The 14,234-nt window shown below is 49.3% G+C and overlaps 1 protein-coding gene across 1 annotated transcript in view; it reads left to right on the forward strand.

The window, feature by feature from the left end:
• RPGR (retinitis pigmentosa GTPase regulator) overlaps positions 1-14,234 on the forward strand; it is a 150,549-nt gene that overhangs the window by 65,914 nt on the left and 70,401 nt on the right. Inside the window, exon 8 of the mRNA XM_040338120.1 lies at positions 8,621-8,776. Within this exon, the coding sequence (XP_040194054.1) occupies positions 8,621-8,776 (156 nt within the window). The remainder of the gene's footprint in view (positions 1-8,620; positions 8,777-14,234) is intronic.

A 14,234-nucleotide genomic window follows, 5' to 3' on the forward strand; every position in this document is an offset into this window, starting at 1 on the left:
TGCCCTTCTTTGATAAATTCTTAGATGCAGAATGAGAAAAGCCACCGAGGGCTTTTATAGTCCCTCACCGCCTGGCAGTTCAATGCCCCTTTGAGGAGAGCCCTTTCAAGAGGTGGGCTTCTTCTCCGGTGGTGGACCCTCCGGGTGTCATGTATAGGTGACCATTCTCCCTATTGCGGGAGGCCCTGCTTGTATGGTTCTGACTGATGGCAGAACCAAAGTATTGACCCTTTCCATGTTTACCATGCTGGGGTCTGACTTGCGCCCTATTGTGGCTGCTACTCTGGGGTCTCGGTCACTCACGGAGGGAGCATTTTGCACCAGACAGTGGAGGAGCGCCGACTTTCCTCCAAGGTTATTATGCTAGCGGACCAGCTAGTCCAGGGCCTCATATAGGTCTGTTTCAGAATGGTTTTATGCACACGGTGGTGTAGTGGTTAACTCCATTACTTGGCAGCAAGTAAGTCATTGGTTCAAATCGGACACTGACACCAATCTGCCTGGAGCTTTGTGGGTTTCCTCCAAGGGCATGTGTGCATACACCTACATAACATTCATACACACTACGTGTGGGTATTATTTATGGGCAACCCTCCCAGGCCGTCAAAGGCCCAGCTGGGGGTCTAATCCGTCCCTGGGTGCGTAAGCCGATCACGCCGGAACCCAAATCCTGCCACTGTATGTATGTATCCTTCTCTCCCTGTCTCTAGGTGGGGGGGCAGCTTGCAGGTTCACAATTCGGTGAAACCTCCCTGTCAGCCTGTGGCCCTCCCTGGTGATCTGGCTTCAGCACCATGGGTTTCCTTTTAGGAGCTTGCACTTATCCTAACCTTGTTGGGACAGCGAGGCTTTGCCTCGTTGGCTACTTGGACGACTTTTTTCTGAGAGTGGCTTCTGTCTCAGACCTAGTGGATGTGTTATTCCCATTCAGACCCTCCGAAGATTCGGGTGGGTGTAAAACATATGGGCCAGAAGGTGTAGCTCAGTGGCAGCAAGCCCGCCTTCCATGTGGTGACCCAGGGTTCAAACCTGGGCATGCTAGGTTTCCGACTCAGCGTTGGGGTATCTAGGGTTGATCCGGACTCCTCGGTGGTGAAGGTCCTTCTTCCCCTGGAGAAATTACAGACGCTTCAGTCTGCGGGGAAGGTATTGGCATCACACAATCGGTCTTCTCTCCGGGCTGGTCCGGGGCCTGTGGGTAGCCTCCTTCGAGGCGGTACTGTATGCCCAGGTCCACACTCGGGTTTTCCGGGGGAAATAATGTCCAGGTGGTAAAAATCGCTTGTCTCTGAAATCATTCGATTTTGGTGCACCACCTAGTCAGAGTCTCTCTGAGTTGGTGACGGAGATCCCTGACTCTTCGGTCTGGGAAGTTGTTCCTTTCTTCCAGTGGTCGTTGTTTACGACGGATGCCATCCTCAAGGGTTCTGGGGGGTCCAGTCGGCTCTGAGTCGCTGGACTTGCGTGGATCTGCAGCCACACCTCCCTGTATGTGCCCGCTCTTATCTGGTCTCGGTAGCTACCCAGGGTCGGGCCTGGCTAGTGCCTGGGTGGGAGTCCGCCTGGAACTACCAGGTGCTGTGGAACTTGTCTACCGTTCATTGTCCTACTATTTTAGGAGATCAGGCTATGCTTCTCCTCGTGGACGAGGAGGTTGCAAGGTCGTCCAATCTGGTTTCAGCCGGACAACGCCATACCAGCAGGCGGACTACTGGAGTCGCCAAATGCTGGACCAGGGCCAATGGTCTTTGTGCTTGGTGTTGCGGCTCCCTTGCAGGTAGGTGAGCCACACAAGGCATGGATCTCCTGGCCACTCGTCTCCACCGCAAGGGTGTCAAGATTAGTGGCCAGGTCTAGTGATCTGGTACAGACGCGTCAGTCACGCTGCTGGCCCTGTGGGGTCTGTATCGGCAATTTTTTTTGCCATTCCGCCATTGTAGTTGCTTCCTCTGCTGCTCCACAGAGTGGAGGCTTAGGAGATCCTGATGATTCTAATTGCTGCAGCTTGGCTTCAGGGTCCTTGGTACGCCAATCTCGGGGCGCCTGGTAGCGGAGGTACTCTGGCGGTTGCCAGGGCGGGAGGTCCCTCTGTCTCGAGGTCCCATACTTCCTCCTGTTGTACAGTCACTGACTTGCTCAACATGCTATTGGAAGCCAGACTTTAAGAGGACCGGGGTCTGTCCGACACGGTTATCTCAACAATGCTGAGGGCATGGTAGTCTTCTTCCGGAGAATCTACCGTTGCGCCTGGCAGGCTTACATCTCTTGGTGCGAAGACATGGAGTTACGTCCACAGACGTACTCGGTGTCCAGGGTCCTACTGTTTTTACAGCTTGGAGTGGATATAAAAATTGCTTAAAGCACCGTTTTGGGGGGCAGATTTCAGCCTTGGCTGTGTTCTTTCAGTGGCCTTTTTGCGGCCCGTTCCCTGGTGGGTCCCTTTTTTTGTGCAGGGGGTTTGCCATATACTTTCCCCTCTTGGCCCATCTCTCCCCCCATGAGTATTGACTCTGGTGCTCTCGGTTCTTCTGGAACCTTCCTTTTGGAAACGTCAGGGAGATTTTCTCTTGACACTATCTCAGAAGGTGGCCCCTTTAGTGGCCTTCACCTCTGTTAGAGGGGTTTCTGAGTTGGCGGTCTTGTCTTGCCTTGATCCTCCATAAGGATTAAATGATGGTGCACCCGCAAACTTTGCTTCTTTAGAAGGTGGTTTCGGCCTTTCGCCGGAAAAAAAAGGACATTGTTGTTCCATCCTTCTGTCCTCGGCCGGCGCATCCTACTGAGGTTGCCTTTCATACTTTCCGTGTGGTACGTGCTTCGCGGGTGTACCACCCTGCTACGGGTCCGTTTCGGAGATCTGACTCTTTTGTGTCGGTGTCTGGTCCACAAAAGGGCCTGGCGGTCTCGTCGACCACCATTTCTCGGATCAGGTAAGCTGTCATACAGGCCTATGCTCTTAAGGGACGGGCCCCTCTTTCCGGTCACGCCACTTTTGACCAGGGCAATTGGTGCTTCCTGTTTTTTTTTGTTTTTTTTCAACATCATGCGTCGGTCTCAAAGGTGTGCGAGGCGGCGACTTGGTCGCCCGTTCATGCCTTTTCCAGAATTTACATGGTTGCTGTGAGTGCATCTTCTGATGCTTCTTTTGGCCGCTAGTTTTTGCAGGCGGCTGTTTACAGTTGCACCTCCTCCGTTGAGGAGCTCTGCTTGTTTTGGGGTGAAGTTAAAATTGGTTTTACTGATGTATTTCCCACCCTTCGTTTTGACACTGCTTGGGGATGTCCCACTTGTCAAGATTTAAGGAGCTGTGTCTGTCCATGGACGATAAGAGAAAATAGGATTTTTTGTACTCACAGTAAAATCCTTTTTTCTGAGTCCATGGAAGGACACAGCACCCACCCCTCCTTTTTAGGTTTGTACTGCTTGTTACGAACTGAGGCTGCATGCTGCAATGAGGAGGGTTATGTCTGGAGGGACCGCCCCCTGGGCGGGGCTGTTCAACTCTGTTAATGTAACATGTATTTAATTATCTAACATGTTACTGCCTAGTCCTCTCCTGTAAACAGAGAACATAACCCACTTGTCAAGATTTAAGGAGCTATGTTTTCGTCCATGAACTCAGAGAAAAGGATTTTACGGTGAGTACAAAAAAATCCTATTTTTCCACACAAACTGACTCTTTGACTCAGTGTACCTACAAAATGGTGACCACTTATATCATTACTAACTGACCATCCAGGCTTCTGTGGAGGAACAAGTATACTGATGTGGAGATTTAGCAGCATTTGCATGCTCATCATGGAGCTCCGTGGGAGCCTGGATGGTCAGTTAGTGGTGATGTAAACGTCCACTATTTTGGTTTATGTTTAGCAACAGATTAAAATTGGGCAATGTCAAAATCTTAAAAAGATAACTCCACCTTTTAGATCATGTTGTATGTCGCATTTATATTTAGGGTGTAACATGGTGCCAAACGGACCCTCCTCTGTCCATAAACACCCCTCTGAAGTGTGTGGGTTTCTTCTCCTCCACTGCAGCTGTCACATCTGTGAATGAATACACCTACAAGTCCTGTCTTCCACGCATTAAAATAACTTGTAGCTCTAGTGCAGGGGTCTCTAAACTATGGCCCTCCAGTTGTTCAGGAACTACAATTCCCATCATGCCTAGTCGGGTCTGTGAATGTCAGTTTTACAATGGCTCATGGGACGTGTAGTTCCGCAACAGCTGGAGGGCTGTAGTTGGAGATCCCTGCATAGAAAAAATGCAATAATTACCACAGTCATAGTCCATTGACACTTTCTCCAGATCTCTATCTGAAAGTCTTGTAACTCAGTACAGATATGGATCAGAAGGAAGAGTCTTTAGGAGCCTGGCATTGCAATGCACCAGCAGTTGCAACCCTGTGTGGGCTCATTTGCGAAAAGAAAAATTAATGTAATTTTTTTTTTCCTGCAAATTATTATTCTTTGCAAAAGGTGCATTTGTCCTTTACGTTTATATGGAAATTAGTTATTGCATTTATATTGCCGATTTAATCTGTGTGCTAGGCTCAATACAAAGTTGATTTTTAAAACAAATCCGTAGCTGTCTTTTAAATCAAGTCGCTGCTAATCGTTAATTATCCATTAAGCTGAAATACCTTTTAGTTTGTCTGTACTGTTCGATGGAATGTATTTTGTATAATGTGTTTGTATTGTTGTAAACGGTTCAAATTGTAACCTTTCTTATTAGTATAGTGTATCTTGGCCCCATCTCATCCTTCCAAGCAATAAAGTGTACACCGCCTTGCACTTGGACTCCCCAAATTTGTTTGTTTTTGTGCGTTAACTAGGAGGTGTGACAAACCATTTGGCTTTATTATAGCCACATCATGTATGTGAAATTTGGAATCGTGGAGAATGTATGGCAAAATAAAGTCACATGAATGTAATAATAAAAATAAACAATAAAAAATATATCAAAAATGAATAGAAAGCTAGCATGTAATATCTGAATTATCGGCAGTGTTTAAAAATGTAACCACTGGTGTATGCGCGTGTGTGTGTGTGTGTGTGTGTGTATGTATACACAATTTTATATATTATATATATATATATATATATATATATATATATATATATATATATATATATATATATATATATATATATACATATATACACTAGAGGTCGACCGATATGGGTTTTTCTCTGGCCGATACCGATGCCGATATTTCAAAATCGGGGCGGCCGATATTTTAGGCCGATTTTTGCGGCCGATATTTTAGGCCGATTTTTTTTTTTTTCTTTCCCATTATTTTAGAAAATCTAGGTTGGGAGGAGGTTATTGTTTAGGGTGGAAAGGTGGAGTGCAGCCTATCAGTGCCCACCAATGCAGCTCACCAGTGTAGCCTATCAGTGTCCATCAGTGCCACCTCATTAGTGTCCACCAGTTCAGCTGTCAGTGCAACCTCATCAGTGCCTACAGTTCAGCCCATTAGTGTCCATCAGTACCACCTCATTAGTGCCCACCAGTGCAGCCATCAGTTGCCACCTCATAATTATTAACCTTTTGCCGACCGCGCCATAGCAGAAATACTGCTACAGCGCGGTCGAGTTATTGTGACAGGACGTCCCTGGGACGTCCTCGTGCACTTCCGCGTTTGCGCGTCCCCTGGGCGCGCGCGAGGAAGTGTCCCGTGCTCGCCGGTCTAGAAGAACCCGGCGCATCACGGATCACAGTAAATTGCCGCGAATCGCGGCTGTTTACCACGTGATCGCTCCGTCAAATGACGGAGCGATCACTTGTAAACAAACCGGCGTCATTTGATGACGCCGGTTCCTCCCTCCTCCTCTCTGTAACCGTTCGGTACAGTGCGAGAGGAGGAGGGGGGGGAGCGCGGGGTGTCAGCAGTGCTGTGGCCTGGATCTGTGACAACTGCAGTCACAGATCCAGCCATCCCTCCCCAGCTCGCAATACTCTGCAATACCCCCCCATACTCTGCCATACCCCCCCATACTCTGCCATACCCCCCCATACTCTGCCATACCCCCCCCATACTCTGCCATACCCCCCCATACTCTGCCATACCCCCCCCATACTCTGCCATCCCCCGCCATACCCCCCCATACTCTGCCATACCCCCGCCATACCCCGCCATACTCTGCATACCCCCGCCATACCCGCCATACCCCCCCATACTCTGCATACCCCCGCCATACCCCCCCATACTCTGCATACCCCCCGCCATACCCCCCCATACTCTGCATACCCCCGCCATACCCCCCCCCATACTCTGCATACCCCCGCCATACCCCCCCATACTCTGCATACCCCCCCCATACTCTGCATACCCCCCCCTCCCCCCCCATAACCCCGCCATACCCCCATACCCCGCCATACCCCGCCATACCCCCCATACCCCCCATACCCCGCCATACCCCCATACTCCGCCATACCCCCCCCATACTCTGCATACCCCCCATACTCTGCAAAACCCCCATACTCTGCAAAACCCCCATACTCTGCAATACCCTGCGCGATACTCTGCAATACCCAAATACTCTGCAATACTCCGCAATACCCCCAATACTCATCAATACTCCCCAATACCCCCCAATACTCTGCAATACCCAAATACTCCGCAATACCCCAATTACTCCGCATATATAATGTTTTGGGGTTCTATGTAGTTTTATAGCAAATAAATTGTGATATTTCCATGTAGGAGAGAAATGTCAGAATTGGCCTGGGTGCTTCCAGAACGCTGATGGCGCTCCCTGCATGTGGGCCTCTCTATGTGGCCACCGCCCCCGTGTAAAAGTTGCACACATGGGGTATCGCCATACTCGGGAGGAATAGCAGGAATGTGTTTTGGGGTGTCATTCGTGGTATGCATATGCTGTGTGTGAGAAATAACCTGCGAATATGACAGAAACAAGTTTGTTTGTTTTTTTTTTACAGAATTTTCGGGTCGTTTTTCTTTATAGCGCAAAAAATAAAAAACCCAGAGGGGGTGATCTAATACCACCAAAAGAAAGCTCTATTTGTGTGAAAAAAAGGACAAAAATTTCAAATGGGTACAATGTTTTGTATGACGGAGTAATTGTCATTCAAATTGTGAGAGCACCGAAAGCTGAAAATTGGTCTGGTCAGGAAGGGGTTTAAGTGCCCAGTGGTCAAGAGGTTAAAAAAGAAAAAAAATACAATCTTAGTCATTTTAAGGAGGGGGGTACAGAGAGGGGGTTGTGGAGGAGGGAGGTACAGAGAGGTGGTTGTGGAGGAGGGAGGTACAGAGAGGTGGTTGTGGCAGAGGGAGGTACAGAGGTGGCTGTAAAGCTACCTCTCTGTACCCCCTCCCTCTACAGCCACCTCTCTGTACCCGCCTCCTCCACAGCCATGTGTTGTGGAGAGGGATGGGTGGGGATGCATTGTGCCCCTTAACTTAAAATAAGGTCACGCCTGATGGGCACATTTTATGTTAAGGGGCACTCTGATGGCACACAAAACGGCTCCTTTACATAAAATTTGCCCATCAGAGTGCCCCTTAACATGCAATATGCCCATCAGCGAACACATTAAAAATTACCCATCAGCGTGCCCCTTAACATAAAAGTTTTGTTGTGCCCATCAGAGTGCCCCCTTGACATAAATTTGCCATCACAGTGTCCCTTAATAACATAAAATGTGCCCATGAGACATTTTATTGTTATTAAGGGACACTCTGATGGGCAAATTTTATGTTAAGGGGCACTCTGATGGGTATATTTTTAATGTGTATGCTGATGGGCATATTTTATGTTAAGGGGCAATCTGATGGGCACAACAAAATGTGTCCATCAGTGTGCCTCTTAAAACAATATGCTCATCAGTGCGCACATTAAAAATATACCCATCAGCGTGCCCCTTAAAATAAAATGCGCCCATCAGAGTGCCCCTTAACATAAAAAAGTGCCCATCAGCGTGACCTCGCCCAGCAGTGTTAGTGTTGACAAAAAATAAATGCCCATAGTGATCTACATCAATGAACGAATATGCCACATACTAGCTCGAATGCAGGGGATGGCTGCAAAATAAGAAGCCGGGAAGGAGTAGCAGGGGGCGGGCGCGCACTGGGCGTCACGCCTTACTCGCAACGGAGAGCCAGTAGAAGACCCGGGAACCAGGAGCAGCAAGGGGGTGGGGCACGCAAGGGTGACGTGAGAGACAGGCGTGGCCCCCTACTCGCAATGTGGGCACGGAGTGGACCGCGAGCTGCGGGGGAAGGACCGTGACGTCACGCCCCTACTCGCCGCCGTACGTAGACTTCCAGGACCTGCGGTGAGTAGCAGAGGCCAATGCGGATGGAGGATTCATGGCGGGGGCACTGGTGACTGGTCAGTACATGACTGGAAGGCAAGGGACCTCAAGGCCTGGATATATGTAGCGGTGAAGTACGGACGATTTTTTTCACGATAATCGGCCGATGCCGATTTCACAAAAACGGCCCAAATATCGGCCGACCGATATATCGGTCGACCTCTAATATATACATACACACCCACACACACACACACACACTCTGCATGTGTATAATATTAATATTTTTTTTTTCTTTTGTGACTAGCTCTATTGATGGTTTTCTTTTCCCTTTTTTTAGACACAGAAGTCTATACATTTGGTCTTGGTCAGTTTGGACAACTAGGGCATGGCACTTTTATTTTTGAAACGCCTACACCCAAAGTAGTGGAGGCTTTGAAGCCACATAGAGTTCGATTTGTTGCTTGCGGGGAAAACCACACTGCAGTAATTACAGGTGGGTAAGCCATAATATGGGTTTCACAATACAAAACTGCTTTGTGATGCAGATACTGTTCTTGTGCTGTATTATATAACTCTAGCTATCACTTGGTGTTACATTTTGTGTTTCTGTGCCCAAATAAGGTAGTAATTTGTTAAAAAGGTAATTGCTATGCAGTCAAGCAATATTCTATAAACCCCCACTCTATTTGACTCTGGTGCCTCAGCACAATTTGTACAATACAGGGACATTAACCTTGTACTGTATGCTGAGGAGGCAGATGTGCGACTGGAGCCAGTTGCAGCTTACAGAGCAGCCTATTGGGGAACAGTCACAGCGCCTTAGGGAACCTGTTGGAGTGAGGAATAAGGTAAGGACCCCCAAACATTACAAGCACTTGTTTGGGGGGGCTGCAAGGGTGTATTTTTTTAATACTTGGACTGTAAAATACAGACGGGATTTTTCTTCATACTATAAGTTTATCCCTTCTTTAAGTGGTTCTAAGGGCTTGAGTTTTTTTATTTTATCTTAATGCATTCTCTGCATCTAAAAAAAACTTTGTATGACATGTGCTTCCGAGATGCTTCAGTGATGCTTTTTTGAAGCTTTAATGAAACTTGGCAAATGCCTGGTGTGCATCGATTTTATATTTTGTTTTAAAGGATCCCAGTAACCTGGCTCATTAGTACCCCCTCTAAGCAGATCTCCAGCTCATTAGTACCCTCGTTCAGCAGATCCCCCCCGCTCATCCTCTGGTTTGTTGATCCTTCTCGCTCTCCTGTCACTGCTCACTTCTTGCTATATTGCTCCCACTCTATTTACTATGTGTGACATCTGCTAGTTTATCCTGCTCTGGATAACGCCGGCTTCTGTTCCCTGATGCAGACCTTTACATGTCTGCTGCGAAGTTACACCTCCTTTATGGGGCTTAACTTTACGCCGAACGTACAACTTACGCGCACCTCTCGTAGCCTGCACTGAATAAGCACTGAAGCCAGTGCGAAACGTCGGTATTCTCCTGTTCCTATTGCTGTGATCTGTTGTGTTCTTGCTGTTGATTTGAATAAAGACAACCCGTTTGGTTTGGAGTGCGGCTGTCCATCCCTCATCTTTATACCAATATTTGCCTTAGTGCATTGCCTGCACCCTTGGAGTCCTATATTTGTGAAACGACCCTACAATAGACCTACCTTGAGCGGTGATCTTCTCTCTCTCTCTCGTAGCCTGCATCGGGCGGGCGCAGGTTCCTGAATCACCGTATTTCTTTCTCGTACATCACGGGACACAGAGCGGCATATTCATTACTATGTGGGTTATATGGAGTACCTTCAGGTGATGGACACTGGCAATCTCAAACAGGAAGTGCCCCTCCCTATATAACCCCCTCCCATAGGAGGAGTACCTCAGTTTTTTCGCCAGTGTCTTAGGTGTTGGTCATGGTTTAGCTTACCTCCACATCCTTGGGATTAGGTGGGCTAACCGGTTCTGTCCAAAGGCCTCAGTGCTAAAGTGGTCAGCAACCGGACCCCAAACCATTGGGGTGTAGCCCATAATGCTTTCTGTTCAGAGAGCTGGACCCTGGGCCCAGAACTTAGAAACCTTTGGGGGCCTAATGTTTCTGTTGCCAGGGTGCTATATGGGCCCAGGACAGTGGCTCCTTCATAGGAACCCAGGGCCTGAAGGTCTAGACGCCACCCACGGAGATGGGGGAAGATTGGACCTCTTGCTGTGCAAAAGTCCTGCGGCATGGAGCAGGTAAGTATTGGGGGAGCTTGCGGAACTTGGTTCTTAGCAGGTTCCCTACAGGGGGTGCACAGGGGGACAGGCCTGGGTATGCTCTGCATTGGCAAGGAATCACTATGTCTATGATAGAGACAGGATGATTCAATCTTTTTTCCCCAGTAATATGTGACCTCCCTGGTAAGTGTTGTTTAGCTGGGCTGCTGGCGCTAGGTGTGGGATCTCTGTAAGAGGGGAGTCTTTTCCCATGCTAAAAGGAGGTCTGTGACCTACCTAAAGGGCTTACCTGCCTGGGTGCCTGCGCTGCTCCGTCCTCCTCCATGTGTGATGGCCCCCGCCGACGGGCGCGCGCGCGCGCAAGATATAAACGATTTTCGCGCCGTTTCCGTGGTGGGGGCGCGTCCCGGTGGGCGGCGAATCACAAATAAAGGAAGGGGAGGTCCTTCCATTAGCTGCCAAGAGCTCAGTGTCATCCTGAGCTAGAGGAGAGGAGGACACAGAGCGGAGCACGCCGAGGACACCCGGTGGCGAAAGGAAGAATTGCAGTTTTTTCTAAAGACTGTCAAACCTACAGATAGGTTTTCTTTTCCTTTTTTTCAGCAGATGGCTATTGGCAATACTTAGTGGGAGACAGAGTGGTTTCTTTTCCTCTTCAAAAAAAAAAAAAAAGAAAAAGAAGGGAAAGAACTGCTGATCTCCCTTCTCAGTTTGGGCGTTAGTCTCTATCGCTCCCAAACCGACAGATCCCCTTAGCTACGTCTGTGGCTGGGTGATAGCAGGTGTACCTCGGTATTATACCATGCCTTCTGGGTCAGAGGGTACAAGGGGTGGGGATTCCCCCGCAAAATCCGAGGGCTCAGACACGGCTATGCCGCTGCTCTCCCCACAGGACATATCAGGGCACGCCTTGATGGGACCTGGGGGATCTGGTGCTGGGGCTGATCCAGGTCAGTCCAACCCCGGCTTTGTCACTGAGAGAGTTCTTGCTGTTTCTTTAGGTGAACTAGAGAAAAGAATGGCAAAAAGGATAGCTAAAGCTATATCGGGTAGAAAGCGGACTAGGTCTCCGTCACCCGAGCAAGAACCCTCAGACACAGAAATCCTTTCCCTAGGGGAATTGGATAGACTTGACGCTTTGGACCAGGGTGGTTCAGAGATCGAGGATCTGGATACTGAGGGGTCTGGTTCAGCCTCCCAAGGGGAAAGTTTGTGGGTTCAGGCCTTAACGGACATGGTCCATGAGGCATTTAAGTTACCCATACCAGAACCTCAAGTATCGGCGATTTCAGCTTTAGGCTCTTTAAGAACGCCTCAAAGCAACACAGTTTTCCCGATCCATCCTCTACTCGAGGAGGTCATGTTTCAGGATTGGATTAAGCCAGATAGAGTCTTTTTACCACCTAAAAAATTCTCTGTTTTATATCCTATGGAGGAGAAATTCTCCAAAAGATGGGCGCCCCCGGCGGTGGACGCAGCCATCTCCTATGTGAACAAATCTTTAACTTGTCCGGTGGAAAACGTACAGGTGTTTAAGGATCCGGTTGATAAACGCTTGGAAACATTACTGAAAGCCTCCTTTACTTCAGCAGGGGCGATAGTTCAGCCCGCTGTGCTGCTATTGGAATTACCCAAGCATTATCAGATAAGACTAAGCAAATGCTTAAACTTATCCCTGCCCAGCAGGCAGAGGAATTTTCGGATATACCGAGGGCTATACGCTTTACGGTGGATGCTATCAAAGACTCCATCCAGCAGGCATCACGTTTATCCTTATTTCTAATCCATATGAGAAGGCTCTTATGGTTGAAGAGTTGGGAGGCTGAGCCCCCATGCAAAAAGCTCCTGGTAGGGTTTCCCTTCCATGGAGGACGACTCTTCGGAGAAGATCTGGATAGATATATTCAGACTATATCAAGCGGCAAAAGCACTCTCTAGCCAGTCAAGAAGAAAGCCAGAGGGCCCGCGTTTAAGCGCCAGCCCTCCCCGGGACAGGGGCCCTCTAATACCAGACAGTATCGACGGCCTCCTGCAAGATCAGGCTTTAACAATAAGCCACAAGGCCAAGCCACTGGGGGCAAGAAGCAGTGGTACCGCAAGCCTGCGAAGCCAGCCCCCAAGTCGGCCTTATGAAGGGGCGCCCCCACCCACGATGGTGGGGGGAAGGCTACGTCTCTTTGCAGAAGTTTGGGAGGCCAGCATTCCCGACTGCTGGGTACGGTCTTCCGTGGCCACGGGCTACAAACTAGAATTTTCAGAATTCCCTCCTCCTCATTACCAGGAGTCAAGAGTACCAGGCGACCCGGTGAAGGGAGCCGCGTTGATGGCGGCCTTGAATCATCTGCTGTGCCAGAAGGTGATAGTAGAAGTACCAGTCCAGGAACAGGGCTTGGGGTTCTACTCCAACCTGTTTATCATCCCAAAGCCCAACGGCGATGTCAGGCCAATTTTGGACTTAAAGGGAGTAAATGCGTACCTAAAGGTCCGCTCATTCCGGATGGAAACTATTCGGTCAGCTGTCGCCGTGCTCCAGAAGGACGACTTCATGGCGTCCATAGACATAAAGGATGCTTACCTTCATGTGCCAATTTTTCAGCCACATCAGGTATTTCTACGCTTCTCGGTGGCTCAGCGTCATTTCCAATTTGTGGCGCTCCCCTTCGGGTTGGCTACGGCCCCCCGGGTATTCACAAAGGTCCTAGCCCCAATCCTAGCCAATCTAAGGACCCAAGGGGTCATGGTCCTAGCTTACCTGGACGACCTCTTGGTCGTAGACCACTCGTTTCCTGGCCTGGAACGAGCAGTCGCCCTCACGGTTCAGTACCTCGAGAGGTTCGGCTGGGTCCTAAATCGAGACAAATCAGCATTTCGGCCCACAAGGCAGCTGGAATATCTCGGCATGAGATTGGATACAGAACAGAAGGTGTTCCTACCTCTATTAAAGGTCAAGGCCATCAAAGAGCTAATACAAATAGTTCTGAGCAAGAGAAAGCCAACTGTTCGCCTATGTATGCGGCTACTAGGCAAGATGGTGGCCACCTTCGAGGCGGTACCGTATGCTCAGAGCCACACTCGCATCCTGCAGGCAACCATCCTGTCAGCATGGAGCAAGAGGCCTCAGGCCTTGGAGATTCCTTTGCCACTCTCACCAAGAGTCCGGCAAAGTCTATCTTGGTGGTTAAACCCTCAGAATCTCCTGAAGGGAAAGACGTTCAGTCCTGTGACCTGGAAGATAGTAACCACAGACGCCAGCCTGATCGGCTGGGGAGCAATTTTGGAGGGTTGCACTCGCCAGGGCACTTAGGCAGCGGCAGAGAAGCAGTTGCCCATCAATATCTTGGAGCTCAGAGCTGCCCGACTAGCCCTCAGGGCTTGGACGTCCAAACTGCAGGGGTTCCCGGTGAGAATACAATCGGACAATGCCACGGCGGTGGCATACATAAATCACCAAGGGGGAACCAAGAGTCAAGCCGCTCAGAAGGAAGTGAGCTTGATTTTCTTGTGGGCAGAAGCCCATGTGCCCTGCATATCGGCTATATTCATTCCCGGAGTGGACAACCTACAGGCGGACTTCTTAAGTCGCCAGACTCTATTGCCGGGGGAGTGGTCTCTGCATCCACAGGTCTTTCAGACACTCTGCCAGAGGTGGGGAGTGCCGGACGTGGATATCATGGCATCGAGACTAAACAAGAAGCTAGACAGGTTCATGTCCCGCACAAGGGATCCCAGAGCCTGC

Source organism: Rana temporaria, chromosome 2, assembly GCF_905171775.1.
Source record: "Rana temporaria chromosome 2, aRanTem1.1, whole genome shotgun sequence".
Taxonomy (NCBI): domain Eukaryota; kingdom Metazoa; phylum Chordata; class Amphibia; order Anura; family Ranidae; genus Rana; species Rana temporaria.